Here is a 17,157-nt window from a genome sequence, read left to right on the forward strand (position 1 = left end):
AGTACTAGCAAAGATATATTCTGTGGTACTAGTAGCTCTGGTAGGTGATGCTGTACAGCATGATTTAGAAAAACTTTTCAATGAACCTAGGACGTTATCTCTAAACGCGTTCTGCTCAGAACTTAAGAAAATGTCCCACTTTAGTGGATATGTTAGGAGGGCGTTACCTTTCATCAGTGTTCAAAGGAGGACGCAGAGCTTGAAATGTTGAGAACCCCCTGATCTAGAGAACATCGAGCTATTCTGAAGTTGGCAAGTAAACGGTAGTATCTGCAGAAATGACATTTATTCGTGATCTTTGAAGGAATGCGTTTGTGATTCAATACTCACAATAGGGTTTAGGAGCCCTCAGTTAAGGTAAGAGCTAGGATAATAAGCTGAAAGTGTTACCCCCTCGTTGTTGGATCTCAAGAAAAACTACTACAAGCCAATACCAAAAAGCTCGTTAATGCACCCTAAAACATGCGTTGCTGGGCTTTTTGTGGATTAAAGATTTTGATTGGTGAGAGTTTAAATTGCTAATGGCAGAAATTGTCCCAAACAAAGACGGTGGCAGCGGGATTTTTTTTTTGAACATGGAGAGATAAATGATAAGCATCGCCATTTGATAAAAAGCTTTTGAAGTGAAAAACATGGTTTATTTAGGAAAAAAAATCGCCAAACTAATGAAGCAAAGAGCTTGTCTGCGTGTCAACTGTTTCCAAAAACAATGCTGATAAAATGTAAGTGAAACTTTTTATTTCAAATCAAAACAAGACCATTTAAGTAGCTAATAGGTCCGTTAAAACCCTCATATATCCGTTAAAGTCCTCATATTTTAAAGGAAATTTAAAACCCTCCGTTAAAATTCTCATATGATCCTAATAGCAAATGTTTGAGTAACACTGACATCATCAACAATGAAACTCGCGACACAGAATGATAAATTATATTTTTTGACAATGCTTGACATGCAGGGAAATGCTTTATTTTGACAAGGCTGAACTGGATAAGGTAACTGAACTGTTTACTGGTAAGACTGTTATTTTAGGAGAATGAAGAAAAGAAAACGTGGTAAACAATGAACGTTATCTACTCACTGGAGTTTAGGGTTAATCCACTGGAGTTGGGTTAAAATTTCAACTATAAAAATATCACCAAACAGGTAATTGCTTCGTTAAAATGTAGAAGCAATTTTCACCCATCATACCTTGACGGGCAACTTTCTAGTGAATAATAGAATAATAACCTAAATATTAAATCATGCCATTAAAAAGGAAAATAATAAAAATAATAATTACACTGCTAACTAAAATTTAAAGTTCCAAAATGTAAAATAATCAGCCAAATAAATACAGAAGCAAAATGTGAAATGAAAGCACGAAGAGTAAAAATGACGACAGCAATTCTTGTAGTGACATTTTTTAGTCCATTTAGCATGTTCTATGTTAATGATTATTCCCTACTTTTGAACCAAGTTCTTTATCAGGAGGAAAAATTAAATGTTGCTAAAGAATTCTAACACAGAGCCTAAGACAGGTTTAACAGAGTAACCCAAAATGCGGCAATATAAGGCGAGGTCAACAATGTCTCAAACATAATTTTTTTTTTTCTCAAAACGCTTACCGTTTTACTGACGCTTTCACGGACAGCCATACTTCCACACACAAACTCCACAATTAAAATTGTCCGTAACTAAATCTAAATTACAATAAAATAGAACGCAGTATATATTTCTGGCGACAATGATTATCACGTGGGACATAAATTGTTGAAGCGCAGTTTAGAAGGTGCGTGTGCCTGACAAATGGCACAAAAATGGAGATTACAGACATCCCAATGAAACGATAAGCATCATTGCCATTGCATAGTTATCTTCCCAGAAATGCCAGCTGCTACGTTGTCAAACAAAGCGAAAGCATTCAAAACCTGGTGCTTTATGCTTATCAGACATTTAAGTAAACGTTTCCCCGAGCGAGTCACAAGGTTCGGGGAAACGTCAGTCCATTTTAATGAGAAATCAATTTGTTCACTGTTTGTCATCAATGGAAGGGAATGTTTGGTAGTTTTCAAAGCAAAATTTAAAATCGATTTTATCATCATTAAGGGGCGGAGTTGAGAAAATTCTGGAGTTGCCTGTGGCCATTAGTAGCGGCGACATTGCTGACCACTTCTTCTAGATCGGTTTCCAACGTTTTTGGGCCCATCGCTACCTTTTAGAGAAGGACTGACGCCTATCGCCCTCTACTTCTTCCTTGAGAAAGCCAAAAGTCGGAGCTAGCGAACATCCATGTTATTTAAAATATCCATGCCTAATTTTAATTTGAAGTAATATATAGGGATGGTTGGGATGAGTGGGACCCCTTTTGAGAACAGTTTGTTTTTGAAACCTTACACCAAAGTTTTGAAACAATAAAATTTAAACTTATTGTCTTATTTTAACTTGGATGTTATTAATAAACAAAAGTTCATCATTATTTTCTAAAATAATGCTTTTAATATTATTAACGATTACATTTTTAAAAAAATCAGATGGGTGTTCCACTAACATAATAAGGGGTAAGTGGGCCACTCCCATTTTATTTAAATTCAAATGAAGCATATATAACAAAGGGTTAAAAGGGTTTTACTTGATAAAGTATGTACATTTTTAGAATGATTTATTTTTTTGCAAATTAATCCACTTATTACTGTCTTTTAAATCTGTATGACAGAAAATTTTAAAACAAAACAATTACGTCCGTGAAATTTATTGGAAGCCTATAGGTACATACTTTCCTTTTAGATATAAAGGTGTGCTGAATAAACGTAATACAGTTGATTAAGATCAATTTTGGTAAATTAGCCAAAACTTTAAGGTGAAAAAAAAAAAAAAAAAAAAAAAAAACATAAATGGCTGCGTCTATTTAAAGTTGGCTAAGAAAGAACCAATATCACATCATCCTCAGGAATTATTTTAACATCATCTGCACCAGGCCAATAAAAAGTCACTAATTCTATTCGAACTTGCAAATTAGCAGTATTTTTTTAATTTGTATCATCAACTTCCAGCATTAGATCTATATAACACTTTATGATTTTCTTTGATGTAAGCTTCAAATACATCACCATCACCTTTAGCAGTTTTTGTAGCTAAACTATCAATTCCTACTCGGTCATCATAGTTGTCTTGTATTTCACTAATACTAATATTTCATCAGAGTTGTTTTTGATTTTAAAATGTTCACTATTATGGGGGGGGGGAAACCCACCAGGTTTCGCCGATATATATCAGTCGATATATATCAAGATATATATCCGAAATTTATTCTGAAAATATCATAATATTTTGACATTTTCGATATTTATTTTTCCAACTACGCTATTTTCAATATAAATTATATTAATCATAGTAATATTGTTCATACATTATTAAAAATAATCAAAAAGTTATGTACTATAGTTTTATGATGTGTTAATGCATCATTAATATAAGAAAATAACATAATATTCATTTTTTATTTTATATTCATAAAATTATTAGTAACGTAACAATTTTAATTCATATTAAAATTACCTAATTAAATATTAAACATTAGTTGAAAAAAAAATCTTATGACTGTGCTCCTGACTATTGCATATTGTTTATTTCTGAATCATATAACTGCGAAAAAGTAGCTAACAGAAGACAAATGAGTAGAACAGCTAATGCTAAATTAACTCTATTAAAACTTACAAAAATGTAAACTGAAATATTAGATATGAATAATGAAAGAAACCTTAATTTTAAGTCTACATATTATAGTAATAATTAAAGAGTGATTTGAGGATGCATTTACTATTTTGAAGACACTAGTTTGTTTTGATTGAAAATATCGGACATTTTCGAAAATATCATAATATTTTCGAACCCTGGGACCGACTCAAGCCCGTGTTCAGGATTTCATAAAGGGAGGGGTTTTGATTTCAATATTTTTTCATTATTTCCTGCATTGTCAGGAAAACACAGCCTTGCTCCAAATAATTCAATTCTATTTAATGGTCTCAAAAAGGGCAGCAGGGGGGGGGGGGGGGATTGTCCAAATTCACAGAAGCCTTGGTTTTAAGAAATTAGTCATAAAACATCTGCGTCGTTAGTGAAAGAAGGTATTATTTATTCCGTTACTTATCGTATTTAACAGTAAGGTAGACCGGGGCACGTTTACGCGGATTTTTTTCAATGAATTTTCTAAATTTTATGTTTTAACTCAGGAAATTTTAGACATTGCGGTTTAATAAAGCAGTTAATGAAGTCAAAATTGGTATATTCAGTTGTTGCTAAACTTTTGTTTTTAACCGTTAATTTTTTTTTTTTTTTTTGAGTCCAAGTCGGTTGCGTAAACATGCCCCGGACACGGGGCACGTTTACGCATATTTATTTTGACACCTAACGTGGTTTTGTTAGTGTTTTAAACATAACATCATACCATCGTTAAAATAAAGCAAATTTATTACAGACCAGGGTTGGTAAAAAAACCTTTTTTTTCCACCCCCCCCAAACGGTTTTTATTTTGTTTTAAACATTATTTGTAAGAAACACAATTTTATTTTAGGAAAATCATGAAGATTTTATCAATTAATTGTTGAGGAATGTTTAAAATTCATATTTGTACCTAATTTCTTCGTAATTAATAGTAAAATCTTGTAACTTCATTTCCTCATACATAGAGAATTCTATAGGAGAATATTATTTTAAAATCTTAAACTATTATAAAAAATACAGTACGTAAATGGACCTTGGTATAAACAATCAAAGAAATAATTTACTGTGATAGTTCAGACATTATTAACTACAAATAATTGAGAATAAATTCTTGTAAATTTTTAATTTCCTCATAATCATAGCTATCTACGATAAATAAAAAAATAAAAGTAAAATTAAAATCACACATTCTTAAACATGGAAATTATTTTGCAGTATCTACAAATGAATCACAGGTCTGATTTACATTTTAGAACTTTAAAAATCAAAAGATCAACGCATATTTTGTTTGAAGATGTAAAAAAAAAAGTTATAAATCAAGTAATTTATTTACCTAATGTATCAGTGACAACAATTATAGAAACTGGACAAGTAGGTTTTAAAAAAATCATTATGTTTTCCATTTTAGACATTTCTCCTGGTTTAATGCATTTAGGAATACAATTTTTTTATCAAAGAAAAAAATAATTAAAAGCCTTTTTTTAAGAGCAAGAGTTACATATATATATATTCTGTTTTCATAATTTTAAATATTTTCTTTTCTTGCTCTGACTCCATCGTCTATTGAGGATGCAAAAAGTGTGCAGGTATTAGCGCAACTTTATGCCTACTCTATGTGTTCCTGGACTTCTTAAGTTATTTTTTTTTCAATTGTCATTTAAATATTCTAGCGTTAAAATTGATATGCACAATGCTTCGCTTCAATGGTACATAATGTATCTCAACAAATCTCAAGTAATCAAGCAAATTAGGTAGTAGATGAAATTTTGGTTGAAATATGCTTTTTGGACTACTTTGAAACGCAAAAGACTGAAAAATAATGATAATTGAATTTAAAAAAAAATAGCTGCTTGGATTTTTTCTCCAAATAATTTTAGAAAAACTTAGTTGTTCTGCCTTGTATATCTGTACCTAATAGTAAAGTTGCATTGATTTAAAAAAAAAAAAAAAAAAAAAAAAAAATTATTTAGCAAACTTGCATTATCGTAAAAAATAAAGTTTCTAAATTTTTAAATCTGGCATCTATAAAGCTTTGCTAGCTACTTTGCATCGATTAGATTTTATTCTTTGCAATAACGTGTAAAATTTTTCAACACATCTGGGGGGAAACGATAAAGATTAAAAAAAAGAAAAAAATTTTTTTTTTTGGGGGGGGGGGAACATATGTTTTTTTTTTAAACACTTGGTTTAAACCGTGGTTTAAACCAAACGTTAGTTTAAACCAAACAACCCTGTTACAGACTGAATAGTGTTTATAGTAAAAGCTGAACGGATATGAAGGCAATACTGCATGATTATAAGCTATGAGATACGTATTTGTAACTGAGTTAAAAATTAAATGGTGATTTTCAAAACTGGGAATAGCCTGAAAATACTAAAACGTTTTGAGAGGAGTGAAAAAAGCGTAAGGGCACGTTTAGAAGTAAGCCGCAGTATGAATTTCTTAACTAAGTATTATTTATTCACAATAAGCTTCAAAACGTCCAACTTAAAACTTACTCGACTTGGTACAGAACAGATTAGTCTTTCTGCATGCTAGATCGAAGCTCGACTGATGCTCAAAAACTTGTGAAGATATTTGCTACGGAGCAGCATCAATCTGTTATGACTGCTGGCTCTCCAGTTGTAACTCGTTTTGAAAAAAGGGAACTGCGTATAAACGTGCCTCATGCGTAAACGTGCCCCGGTCTACCCTATTGCACACGAAAAAACGAGCATTTTTCAAAGTAACAATAATGACATATTTTGAGATACTTCAATTAGTATCTTTGAAACTTAGTATAAGAACATCCTAAATAAAAGGCAACTTTTTAAAACACACTTTTTACACTTCTTCGTAAAACGGAGAAAAAACGCCAGATTTTCTTGAAAAAGATCTTATGCATAAAAAAAAGTACAATCAGTGACTTGAAATATAGCTTTACTACATGATATCTTACTTTTAAACTTTAAAATCGCGCTCCTAAAAAAATCACTTTTTTTGAGATATGACGTTTTTGAAAGGAGTGAGTGATTTGATTGTCAAAGGCAATTCATGGCATCAGTTCAGAAAAAATGACAACATATGACGACAGATAACTAATGATCTCAGACAATTAGTATAAAACAAGTTGTGATTAACTGGGAATGATTATTGAGTTTATTATCGTAGATTTTTTGATAGTGAGAATCACCAGCGTAGCCAAAAGCTTCTCCCTTGGAAGGGGTTCATTACAACAAGCCGAAAAGTTTTTGCTTATGTAGGGGAACATGGGAAAAAATGAAATAGCGGGGCAAAGTGAAATGGTAAAATATTTTCTCTGCTTTTAGCTCCCCCTATCTGATATTATTTTACCTATGTGGTACCATATGAGGCAGTGAGAAGTAAAGGGATGTAAGTTGACATTTTCAAGTTTGAGCAAAACATGTTAAAAGATAACATCTTAGGCAGGTTTTTTTTTTTTTTTGAAATTTTTTTCTAAATCATGCTATACAGCAGCACGTTCCAGGGCTACTAGTGCTATCTCTTGCTCCAAGACAGAGGAGGAGTTCACCTACCATTTGTACTGGTTATCTCCAAATTTTTAATTTTGCTACTTACATCACTTTGCTTCTCACTGTCTCATAAGTGGTCTATTCCAATCAGGAAAAAAAATCGCCGAAGATTAAAACATTTGGTAATACAGGCAATTTTTAAAAAATGATGCTCATATTGTAATATTTTGTAGAAAGTAAAAAAATATTTTTGTTACTATTAAATGATAAAATTATTGTTATTAACATTTTAAATACTTATTGACACCTCCTAATACTCGATGCAGTATTAATTTAGTTAATATTAAGCGCATTTGTATTTTAAATAAATTGTACAATTAGTCAAGTACATACGGAGTAAAGTGGATAGGGCAAAGTGAAATAGTTTGTTTCATTTATTCACTCAATCATTTAATATAAATCACTTACGTTTTAATTAATTAATTCCTTTACATTCCTTCGTTTAGTAATTCACTTATTTGTTCATTCATTCCCTTAATTTCTCAATCATTCATTCTTTTACTCGCTCATTTATTTTTCTTCATGTATTAATTGATTTATTCATTTAATTATTCGTTTATTGTTTCATTATCTTCTCATTTATTCATTCAACCTTTTATTTACTGATTCTTTTGATCGAAAATATGCTTTATAATCGAATAGAAAATATTTCATTAGAAAAATATTTTATTTTTCACTTTGCCCCATGAAAAAAAATGAAAATTTTCTACTTTTTTTTTTGAAATCTCAAATTTAGTACTAAAAATAAGAAATACTGTTTCAACGCAAGTTTTATAATAAAATACAATGTTCTTTCTCCATGTACTGTAATTTTCAAAACAAATTTCCGATTTGTTCATTTTGAAAAAACTCAGTCATCTTAGCCATTTCACTTTGCTCCACATTCCCCTACATATCAACAGATTAGGATTGGCAATGTAGCTTAAAAGACCGGGATCTGAAAGTGGTAGAGCATACATGGAAAGGCTGACGCAATATTATTGCTGATTATTGCTACAAGCACTGTAGTGATCATAAAAACGCATGTCGTCGTCTCCTTGGGTGGTCGACATCCCCGGGGGAATAAGCAATTATTGTAGGTACCTATTATATGTAAGCAAATGAACTAGAGACGTACCGAGTACTCGGTAACTACTCGGTACTCGGCCAATTTGCCGAGCATTCGGTACTCGGCCAAATTGCGATCAGATACTCGGCCAATACCGAGTAGCTGTAAAAAATTGAAAATTGTTCAAGACAGAATTTACAATTAATAAAAAAGTGCAAGCATATAATATACTGCAGTCATTTACAAGTCAAATTTAAATGATGAAGTTTGCTATGCTTCAGTGGAGCAAATCTGTATTTTAATGTCCCCAAAATTAACAAAACTTATTTATTAAAAATAGAGCAAAAAAAGGTAAGTATAGAAAATATGAAATTTTTGTATTAAAATGGATTTCCGCAACAAGCAAAAAATTTTTTTATAAGAAATATAAAAATAACTTTATTAAAAAAAAGCAAATAAAACAACGTTAAAAGCACAAAAGCACAGGAACACTGCAGGCACGTGTTTTGGGGGTACAATGAATGCCTTTTTCAATGCACAAAATGTGAGCTTATAGATTTAAAGACATAAGACAAAAGTCGAATTTTTTTGTCGGATGTCTTTACATTCATTAGCTTATATTTTATGTGCAGCAAAAGACGTTTCTTATAACGCAGAAACACGTGTCAGCAGTGTTCCTGTACATTTGTGCCTTTAACGTTATTTTATTTGTTTTCTAAAATTATTTATGTCTGGCAGACTAGAACTATAATAAATTGATATAATTTGTTTCAATTCCAACTTGATTAATCATACCTTTTATTTATTTGTTTTTTTTTTAACTTTAAAAATAACATCTTGTGTAAAATTTTTGAAACAAACAATTTTTTTAAATAATGCGTAGTTGAATTTTAGCTGGAATTTTGTTTCAAAGACTTACTATATGGACTTGGAGGTCTAAACTACTATTCCAATGAGTTCAAAATTCATCACGTGTGTGTCGGTTGTTCTTCTTAAAACATAATTAGTGCTCGGTACTCGGTACCCGGCGGAGTACTCCGTACTCGGTCAAAGTGCTACTCGGTACGTATCTAAAATTGACAGGAAAAAAATCGAATAAGATATTATTGTTTTTGTTTATTGATTTAATTTATTATTTCATTTATCTTATTTGATTTTTATTATCACTGTTGTTTTTCAATGAAAAGTTTTAGTTTTAATACTGACAGATAAGAATCTGAAGCCTAAATTTTTCCATGGATCGGTGGATGTCTGCCGGATCAGCGATTTAGAATTCCCGATTAATAGCGAGTAGAGAGAGCCCTGAGCCCATCCTTTGTTGTTAATAGCACAATGTTAAACAATTTCTACAAGTTCCCATGAAAAACATAGCATGGAGTTAGAGTCACTAGAAGATTTTTTTCCCCTCTAGTAATTCATTTAAAAAAGAACATGACATGAAAGACATCATCATAAATTGTACCTTTCTCAGTACATGGTTCTTAATCGGAAGCCACGGTAATTGGATTCAATAGATGGAAGCACCAACATTTTAGAAATTAGCTAGAAAACTAATTTTGTAGATGGCAAATCAAGATGGCTAGTGTGACATTTATCTAAATGGCAAATAAATGAAATTAAATAGAATGCATTACAACTTACCCTCAGGAGAAACCCTCTAATCTTTGAGCACATTTTGGCCAAATAAAATACGGCAAATTTGAAAATAAAGCCTAAAACATCATTTATAAATTGAATTGAAATTTTGTGTTTCCAGACGTTGGTTTTACCAGTTACGTGTCGACTAACTTGACTGCGGCGAAGCAGAAACTGGAGAGAGAGAGAGAGAGAAATAGAAACAAAAAACGCCTGTAGAATGAGAACATATTTGCCATTTTGTTATCTTTTATCCACACAATAAGTCATTTCGCATCACTGAAGCACTAATTGAGGTTTTTCCTTCTAAAACATAACAAAGCAAATCTTCCAGAACATCTGTTTAACATCAAAATGAATTAGTTTGTATGATTTCTGAAAGTCAAAAGGCGTATCAGTAGTGTTTTATGATGCATAAAAACTGATGGTAACGGATTACAAGTAGTTCTCAACTTTTCAAACGCATTGTTATGTTCCTAAAAAACAATACCGAACGAAAAAATATGCAACAAAAGTAACTATAAAAAATTGCGTGTCGTAAAGACACAAGATAGTAGTGCAAAAGTTTTCTTTTCATTCTGAATTGTCACTTCACCCACACGTTTTCTATCACGCCACGCTCTTGTTCTTTCTGCACCTGACACAGGCCTATTCACAACAAAATTGTATATTTTAAAGAAGAAAACAAATTATAGACAACGAGGAATATAAACAACACTCGAAATCCGCTTTTTATTTGTTGCCAAAAACAATGATAATTATAAAGTTGATTTTGCTAATAAAAGTTACAAACTAATTCCAAGGCTGAACTTAAGCAATGTAGATTACGCTTTTAAACTGATGACTTGACTTGAATCAGAGAAATCTTCGACCACTGAGATTATTAGAAAAAGTTTAAAAGGTCAAAAATCCAAATATATGCTTGATTCAGTTCAACCTTGAAAATCTAACAAAACTAACTTCATTGTTTTCGGCAACGATTAAAAAGCGTATATATATATATATATATATATATATATATATATATATATATATATATATATATATATATATATATATATATATATATATATATATATATATATATATATTTGGCGTTAATTAAAAAACAACTACGTTACTTCTGTCACACAAAAATTTCGGATCAGAATTTCAGAGCCTTCGTATAAAAAGTTTCATTTCAAACATGTTTCGCACACATAAACTTTTCTTTTGTGAACCAATGTAAGAGGGGCATTTATGTTTTAATGATTTCTAAAAACAACAAAACCTTTTTTTCGATGCCAAAAAACTTAAAGGGATATTACACTGCGTATACATAACGTTACGTCACAAATCTTTTTAAATTAGACGCATTAAAATTTACAAATGTTGAAGTTTTGATTACCTAAACACCAGTTATTCCTTTATGCAAAATATTTTTTTTAAATAATTGCTTTAAGCCTATGCAGATGAACTTTATTTCAGAATTTGCGAAAACTTCCTTAAAAAAGGGTCTAAGGAGAGACAATCTATGCTCCAGAAACAGAAAATAAAGGTCATGCACGCGTTTTACCAGCCGAAAAAAAAAAGTTCTGAATGCTGAATGTACTTGAAGAAATTTAAGCTTTTAAATATTAAAGACCTTCTTAAATGTATTTAAGCTAAAAAAGATCAAATATAATTTCCTTCACACATACCCATATGCATTTTTTTTAAGATCATAGCAAAACACACAAATGACTTTAGATCAGTCGTGCCAACGACAAAACGAGCGGAAATAAGGAAAATGTAGTTCGTGCGAAATGGCTTTTTCACGCGCTAACGACGTATATAAATAAAATTGCACTTTTAACATTAGGACAAATCATTTAGAACGCAGCTAAACAGTGAACTCAGATATCCAGCAACCGAGAATCACAAAAAAACTTTGGCGAATGTTATCGTTTTATTAACCTTCAGGCCTTTTTTCTTCTGTGGAAATAATGATATGTAAACAGAAATCGGTTAATTACCTTTAACGCTCCAACTTATAACTTCATAAATGTTAAATGTTAACGTGTTATTTTTGCAAGCTAATGATTACAAGATTTCCTTAGAAATAAAAACATTAAACAGAATGCAATATGGTATTTGTGTTTCATTACACTTCATGTTATTATTTCATAAAATTTCATTTTATGACTGTACGATTTCATACTACTTTAAATAGTTTAAGAAGCGGTTTGAAATAGTTTTGAATTTCTGCTTTTCAACTTCTATTTTTACATGCTTAGAAGTTTAAAAGCTTCTTTTTTATTTACTTAGAATAACATAATTGATTACTTTATAAATGACATACAAGCTGATATTTATAAAGTTATCAATTATGTTTTTCTTAGCAAGTAATAATAATAAAATAAATAAATAAATAAATGAAAAACGAGTAAAAAGTTAAACATTGAAAACATAAATTCTCTTGTTTATTCATCCTACCTACTTTGTTTAACTATTTTTTCTTGATTTTCTAAGCATATAAGAATGTTTTTAAATAATTTCATAAAATTTCATTTTTATGACTGTACGATTTTATACTATTTTATTTAGTTGAAGAAACGGTATCTTGAATTTCTTCTTTTCAACAATGTTGGTACATTGACAAAACATACAAGCTGATATTTATACAGTTATCAATTATGTTATTCTAAGCAAATAATAAAGAAAAACATAATAATGATAAATAAATCAAAAGCGAGTAAGAAGTAAAACATTTAAAAAAAAGTTTCTTGTTTATTCCCCCTATCGACTTTATTTAACTATTTTTTCTTGATTTTCTGAGCATATAAGAATGCTTTTAAATGCAGGACAAACTGAATCAATTCCTATTACCTCGAGAACATTTATTTAAAAAATAAATAAATAAAAGTAAAAAAAGTACCTTTTTTTCCTTTGAAATTCAGACAACATAATTTATAGCCCTATTACGGTTTCAAATAATCAACCAAACTAGTTTTTAAGCAGAAAATTAAAGATATAAATAAATAAAAGACCGACAAAATGTTATCTACTATCGCCTGCAAAAATAGTATGCAAATCAAAAAATTTAAAAAATAAATAAATAAACAAACATAAATGAATAAAATATCTAAAAACGTGGACAGTATGATGCTCATAATAGACAGCCTCAAAGTTATTTACCCAATTAATGAAATTTTTAACTGAGTACAAAGTTGAGGGTGATTTAAAAATTAATTAAAAAACATCACAAGATTAGGATATAAATAAAATGTTAAATGATATTGAATTTTAGTAAGTAACAAACTGAGTCATCAAAGACGCTATAAGTTTGAAACCTATTGCAGTAAAAAACCATATACAAGCATTTAGCACATGAGCAATAAATTTTAAACTTTCTACTGTATTTTTTAAATTCACATCATCGCTATGTCTATTTTAATACTATGAATATTATATACCTCGATTCACAGAAAACAATTTCATTTAAGAGAGAAGTAATAGAGAACTTTCTTTCCAAAAAGTGACATGAACATTATTTGCACACCGAACAATCGCGGCTTCAATTCACGCGTAATAGCTGATCAAACACTAGATGGCATTGATGAAACACATAAATTTAGAGGCATAAACCCCTTGGACATGCGGAACAAAATAACATTTTATCACAATTAAATAGATTTTGGTTTATAATGCAGCTTTGATAAGTGGAATGTTGAAGGCGAACAAACGATCAAAATGGCATTAAAAGATGATGAATAAAATGAAGAAAATAACAAATGGATAGCAAAACTAAATTATTGAACAAGAAGTTCCCGTTTAAAACTAAACGAGCCTATTTTCCCGTACACCAACATTGATTTCCTAGCATCAGATAGAAAATTTTTCTCTCAAAAAGCTAAGATTGCAAATCACGTCAAACATACCTTTTTAACATTAAAAACTGATTTCTAAAAAAAAAGCCTCTTTCTTGTTAAAAATTTGTTTATGATACAGAATTTAATATTAAATTCAGTTTCTCAAATTGTTATGCTTTATTTTTCAGTAAATTTTAATCCTTAAGGATCAACTTTTCTATTTGGAATACATTAAATGAAGCTATTTTGTCCAACGTACAGTTTCATTAGAGGTAAATTGAACAACAAAATTATAAAAAATACTTTTCACAACATGCTATTGAGAGGAGAAAAAAATATAATAATAAAAAAATGGTAAAAAATAAGCAAACAGATAAAATAGCAGGCACATTTATGATAATAAAAAAGTCAGGTTTTCTGTTAAAAAACTTAGTCGCTCGCAGAAAAGAGAAAAAATATTAAAACGTTAAAATAAATAATTTTTATCAATGTAACAATATCGTTTACAGCACGTTTTTAAGGTAGAAAAATAAAGTGCTTCAAATTTCTATTTTTTCCAGTTGCCAAAAATAAAATTAAAAAATAAATAAATAAAAGTCCACCTAATTAAAAAGCTTTCATCAAAAATAAAATCGCTTGCAGCTCCTTCTTTCAGGTAAAAAATAAAGAACTCTGAATTTCTTTTTGTTTTCTCCAATGCCAAAATAAATAAATAAATGAAAAAAAAAACATTAGAATGAAAAGGAAAATAAATAGGCTGAAACAATTATTGTTTCACAATATAACATTTACGCTTTGAATTCACTTCATTTTAGTTCAGACAATTTATCTCTGACTTGCGTCTATGTTGTCTACGACCAATGGTATTTTTGTTTCTATCAACGACTTTCTTCCTACTTCTTGAAACCAAAAATAAGAACACATTCAGAATCTGCACAACATTTTCCTTTTGATACCAAAAAATAAAATAAAAATAATAATAATAATGTTGTTGGTTTCTGAGATAAAAAGGCTTGAAATACTCCTGTAGGCGTTCATGTTAAAATGTTTTTGAATTTTTCAGAAACTACCCTTAAAATAGCTGTGGCAAAAAATCTTATCTATATACATGTTCTTTATTACGAACTTTTCCCAACAAAGTTGATTTGAAGCAAATTCGTCATAAGTTTAGGATATATATTTGCCTTAAAGTTCTCTGTGTACGCTAATGCTAAGTTTCTTTTTTGAACTGTTTAAAATTGAAAAAAAAAAAAAAGTTCAAACCACCAAAAGTGAAATACGGGAATGAGTTGTCCTCTCCAAGATCTTTTAAACAAACTGTATTTCTGCCTTAGCCCTGGCTATAGGGCGGTAACTTACTGAAAAACAAGTTTGTTCGAATCGAACTATTCCCTAAAGAGTTATCAGAAGGAAATTGATTATTTTATTTATTTTTGACTTTTTGATAGTTTTTTAGTGATATCTTAAAGATGCATTAGGCCTTTTTCTAGTTTGGTACGTAATATATAAAGGAATTTAATGTTTACAATTATTTACAAGCTAAGGAGGAATATTGGTTAGAAAAACTCACAATTCAAGAAATATTAACCATTTTTCAAATTATATCTACTATACATAAAGAACTTCGGTGTTGTCAACCATAGAAAATTTAACAAGAAAACAATTTGCATAAAGTTTCGTTCGAACTTTTTCTTTTTTATGTCTACATAAAATATTCCACAAAAATAATTGTTCATTTGACTAGTTTTGATAATTCATACGTTATTCCTATGTTATTCATATGTTATTCCTATATGTTATTCCTATTACTCAATGCAGTATTAATTCAGTTTATATTAGGCTTATTTGTATTTTAAATAAATTGTACAATTAGTCAAGTACATGCGGGGCAAAGTGGTTGGGGCAAAGTGAAATAGTTTGTTTCATTTACTCACTCAATAATTTAATATAAACCACCTACGTTTTCATTTATTAATTCATTTATTTAAATTCCTTCATTTATTCATTCACTTATTTATTCATTTATTCACTTATTTTCGTATTCATTCATTCTTTTACTCGTTCATTTATTTTTCCTTTTTTTAATTGATTTATTGATTTGTTCACTTAATTATTTATTTATTGCTTCATTATCTTTTCCTTTATTTTTTGAATCTTTCATTTGCACATTCTTTTGATCAAAAATACCTTTTATAATCGGATAAAAAATATTTCATTAGAAAAATATTTTATTTTTCACTTTGCCCCATGAAAAAAAAAGTGAAAATTTTCCACTTTCTTTTTGAAGACTCAAGTTTAGTGCCAAAAATAAAAAATATTGTTTCAACGCAAATTTTATTATAAAATACAATGTTCTTTCTTTATGTACTGTAATTTTCAATACAAATTTCTGATTTGTCCATTTTGAAAAAAAACTTAGTCATCTTAACCATTTCACTTTGTCCCACATTCCCCTATTCCCCTACTAATAATCACATATTGAATTAAAATATATATATTTCACCATATTTTAAGTTTTTATGTTTCATGAAACAGTGCAGAAATTTCAGGAGAGAGGGGCAACTTCCATTAAAAGTTCTCCCAGGAAGATCTCTAATTAATAACACGAGAAAGAACAAAAGAAAAAACTTGGGACTACCAAACAAGAAAATTTGGCTCGAATTCTAAACTTCAACCTTTTTACCGACAAGCAAATATTTTCAACGAGAAAATAAAGTTTCAACATTCATCATTAATGAAATTCAAAATATCTCATTCCATATTTCTAGGATTGTGGGAAACACTAATGCCGTATGTATGTTTAACTTAGCACCTGAACTTTAAGAGGCCAAGTTGCTGCTGCTTCAGCTGCAGAATAAGAAAAGATGTTCAAATAAAAGCAATATTACTGTACATTTATCTTCTAAAGATTTTCCTTCCTAACAATGGAAAATTTTGAAAGGTTTCTAGCATAATATGCTATAAACAACATTTCGGTTAACACAAAATGAAACACGTTCTATTTTTGTTGTATATTCGACTAACATCATTTCCATTTAATTCTGTTAATGACAACTAATAACTCAAGAAATTAATATGTCGATTTCGTCCAACAGAAAATTTAAACACGAAAACGCTTTAGTATAAAAAGTTAAAAGCTGCCGTGCAAATTGCGGACAGTGGCGTAGCAAGCCGTGAGTGAAGTGAGCGGCAGTCCACGGTATCGCAACAAAACTTGAATTTACGTCATAAAAACTCAAAGATCCTAAGTTATCTAATCGTAAAAAATAATGATATTATGTGATAAATTTAATCAATATGATCAACTTTTGCAGTAAATGTATGAAAAACAGATAATGTAAACACTATCAATCATAATAAGTAATTCAACTCAACCTTTTAAGTTTCTTCTGTAATATTCTTTTCTACCT

The 17,157-nt window shown here is 29.7% G+C and overlaps 1 protein-coding gene across 2 annotated transcripts in view; it reads right to left on the reverse strand.

Annotated features, from left to right (window-relative positions):
* Positions 1–17,157, reverse strand: part of LOC129227252 (prolyl endopeptidase FAP-like) — a 129,027-nt gene that overhangs the window by 77,858 nt on the left and 34,012 nt on the right. Inside the window, exon 1 of one of the 2 annotated variants that reach the window (XM_054861770.1) lies at positions 1,606–1,797. The exons of the other annotated variant lie outside the window; for it this stretch is intronic. Coding sequence (XP_054717745.1) covers positions 1,606–1,635 — 30 coding nt within the window. The 5' untranslated portion in view covers positions 1,636–1,797. Of the gene's footprint in view, positions 1–1,605; positions 1,798–17,157 lie in introns of those variants that run through there. 2 annotated transcript variants of the gene reach the window in all.

Source organism: Uloborus diversus, chromosome 8 (assembly GCF_026930045.1).
Source record: "Uloborus diversus isolate 005 chromosome 8, Udiv.v.3.1, whole genome shotgun sequence".
Classification (NCBI taxonomy): Eukaryota; Metazoa; Arthropoda; class Arachnida; order Araneae; family Uloboridae; genus Uloborus; species Uloborus diversus.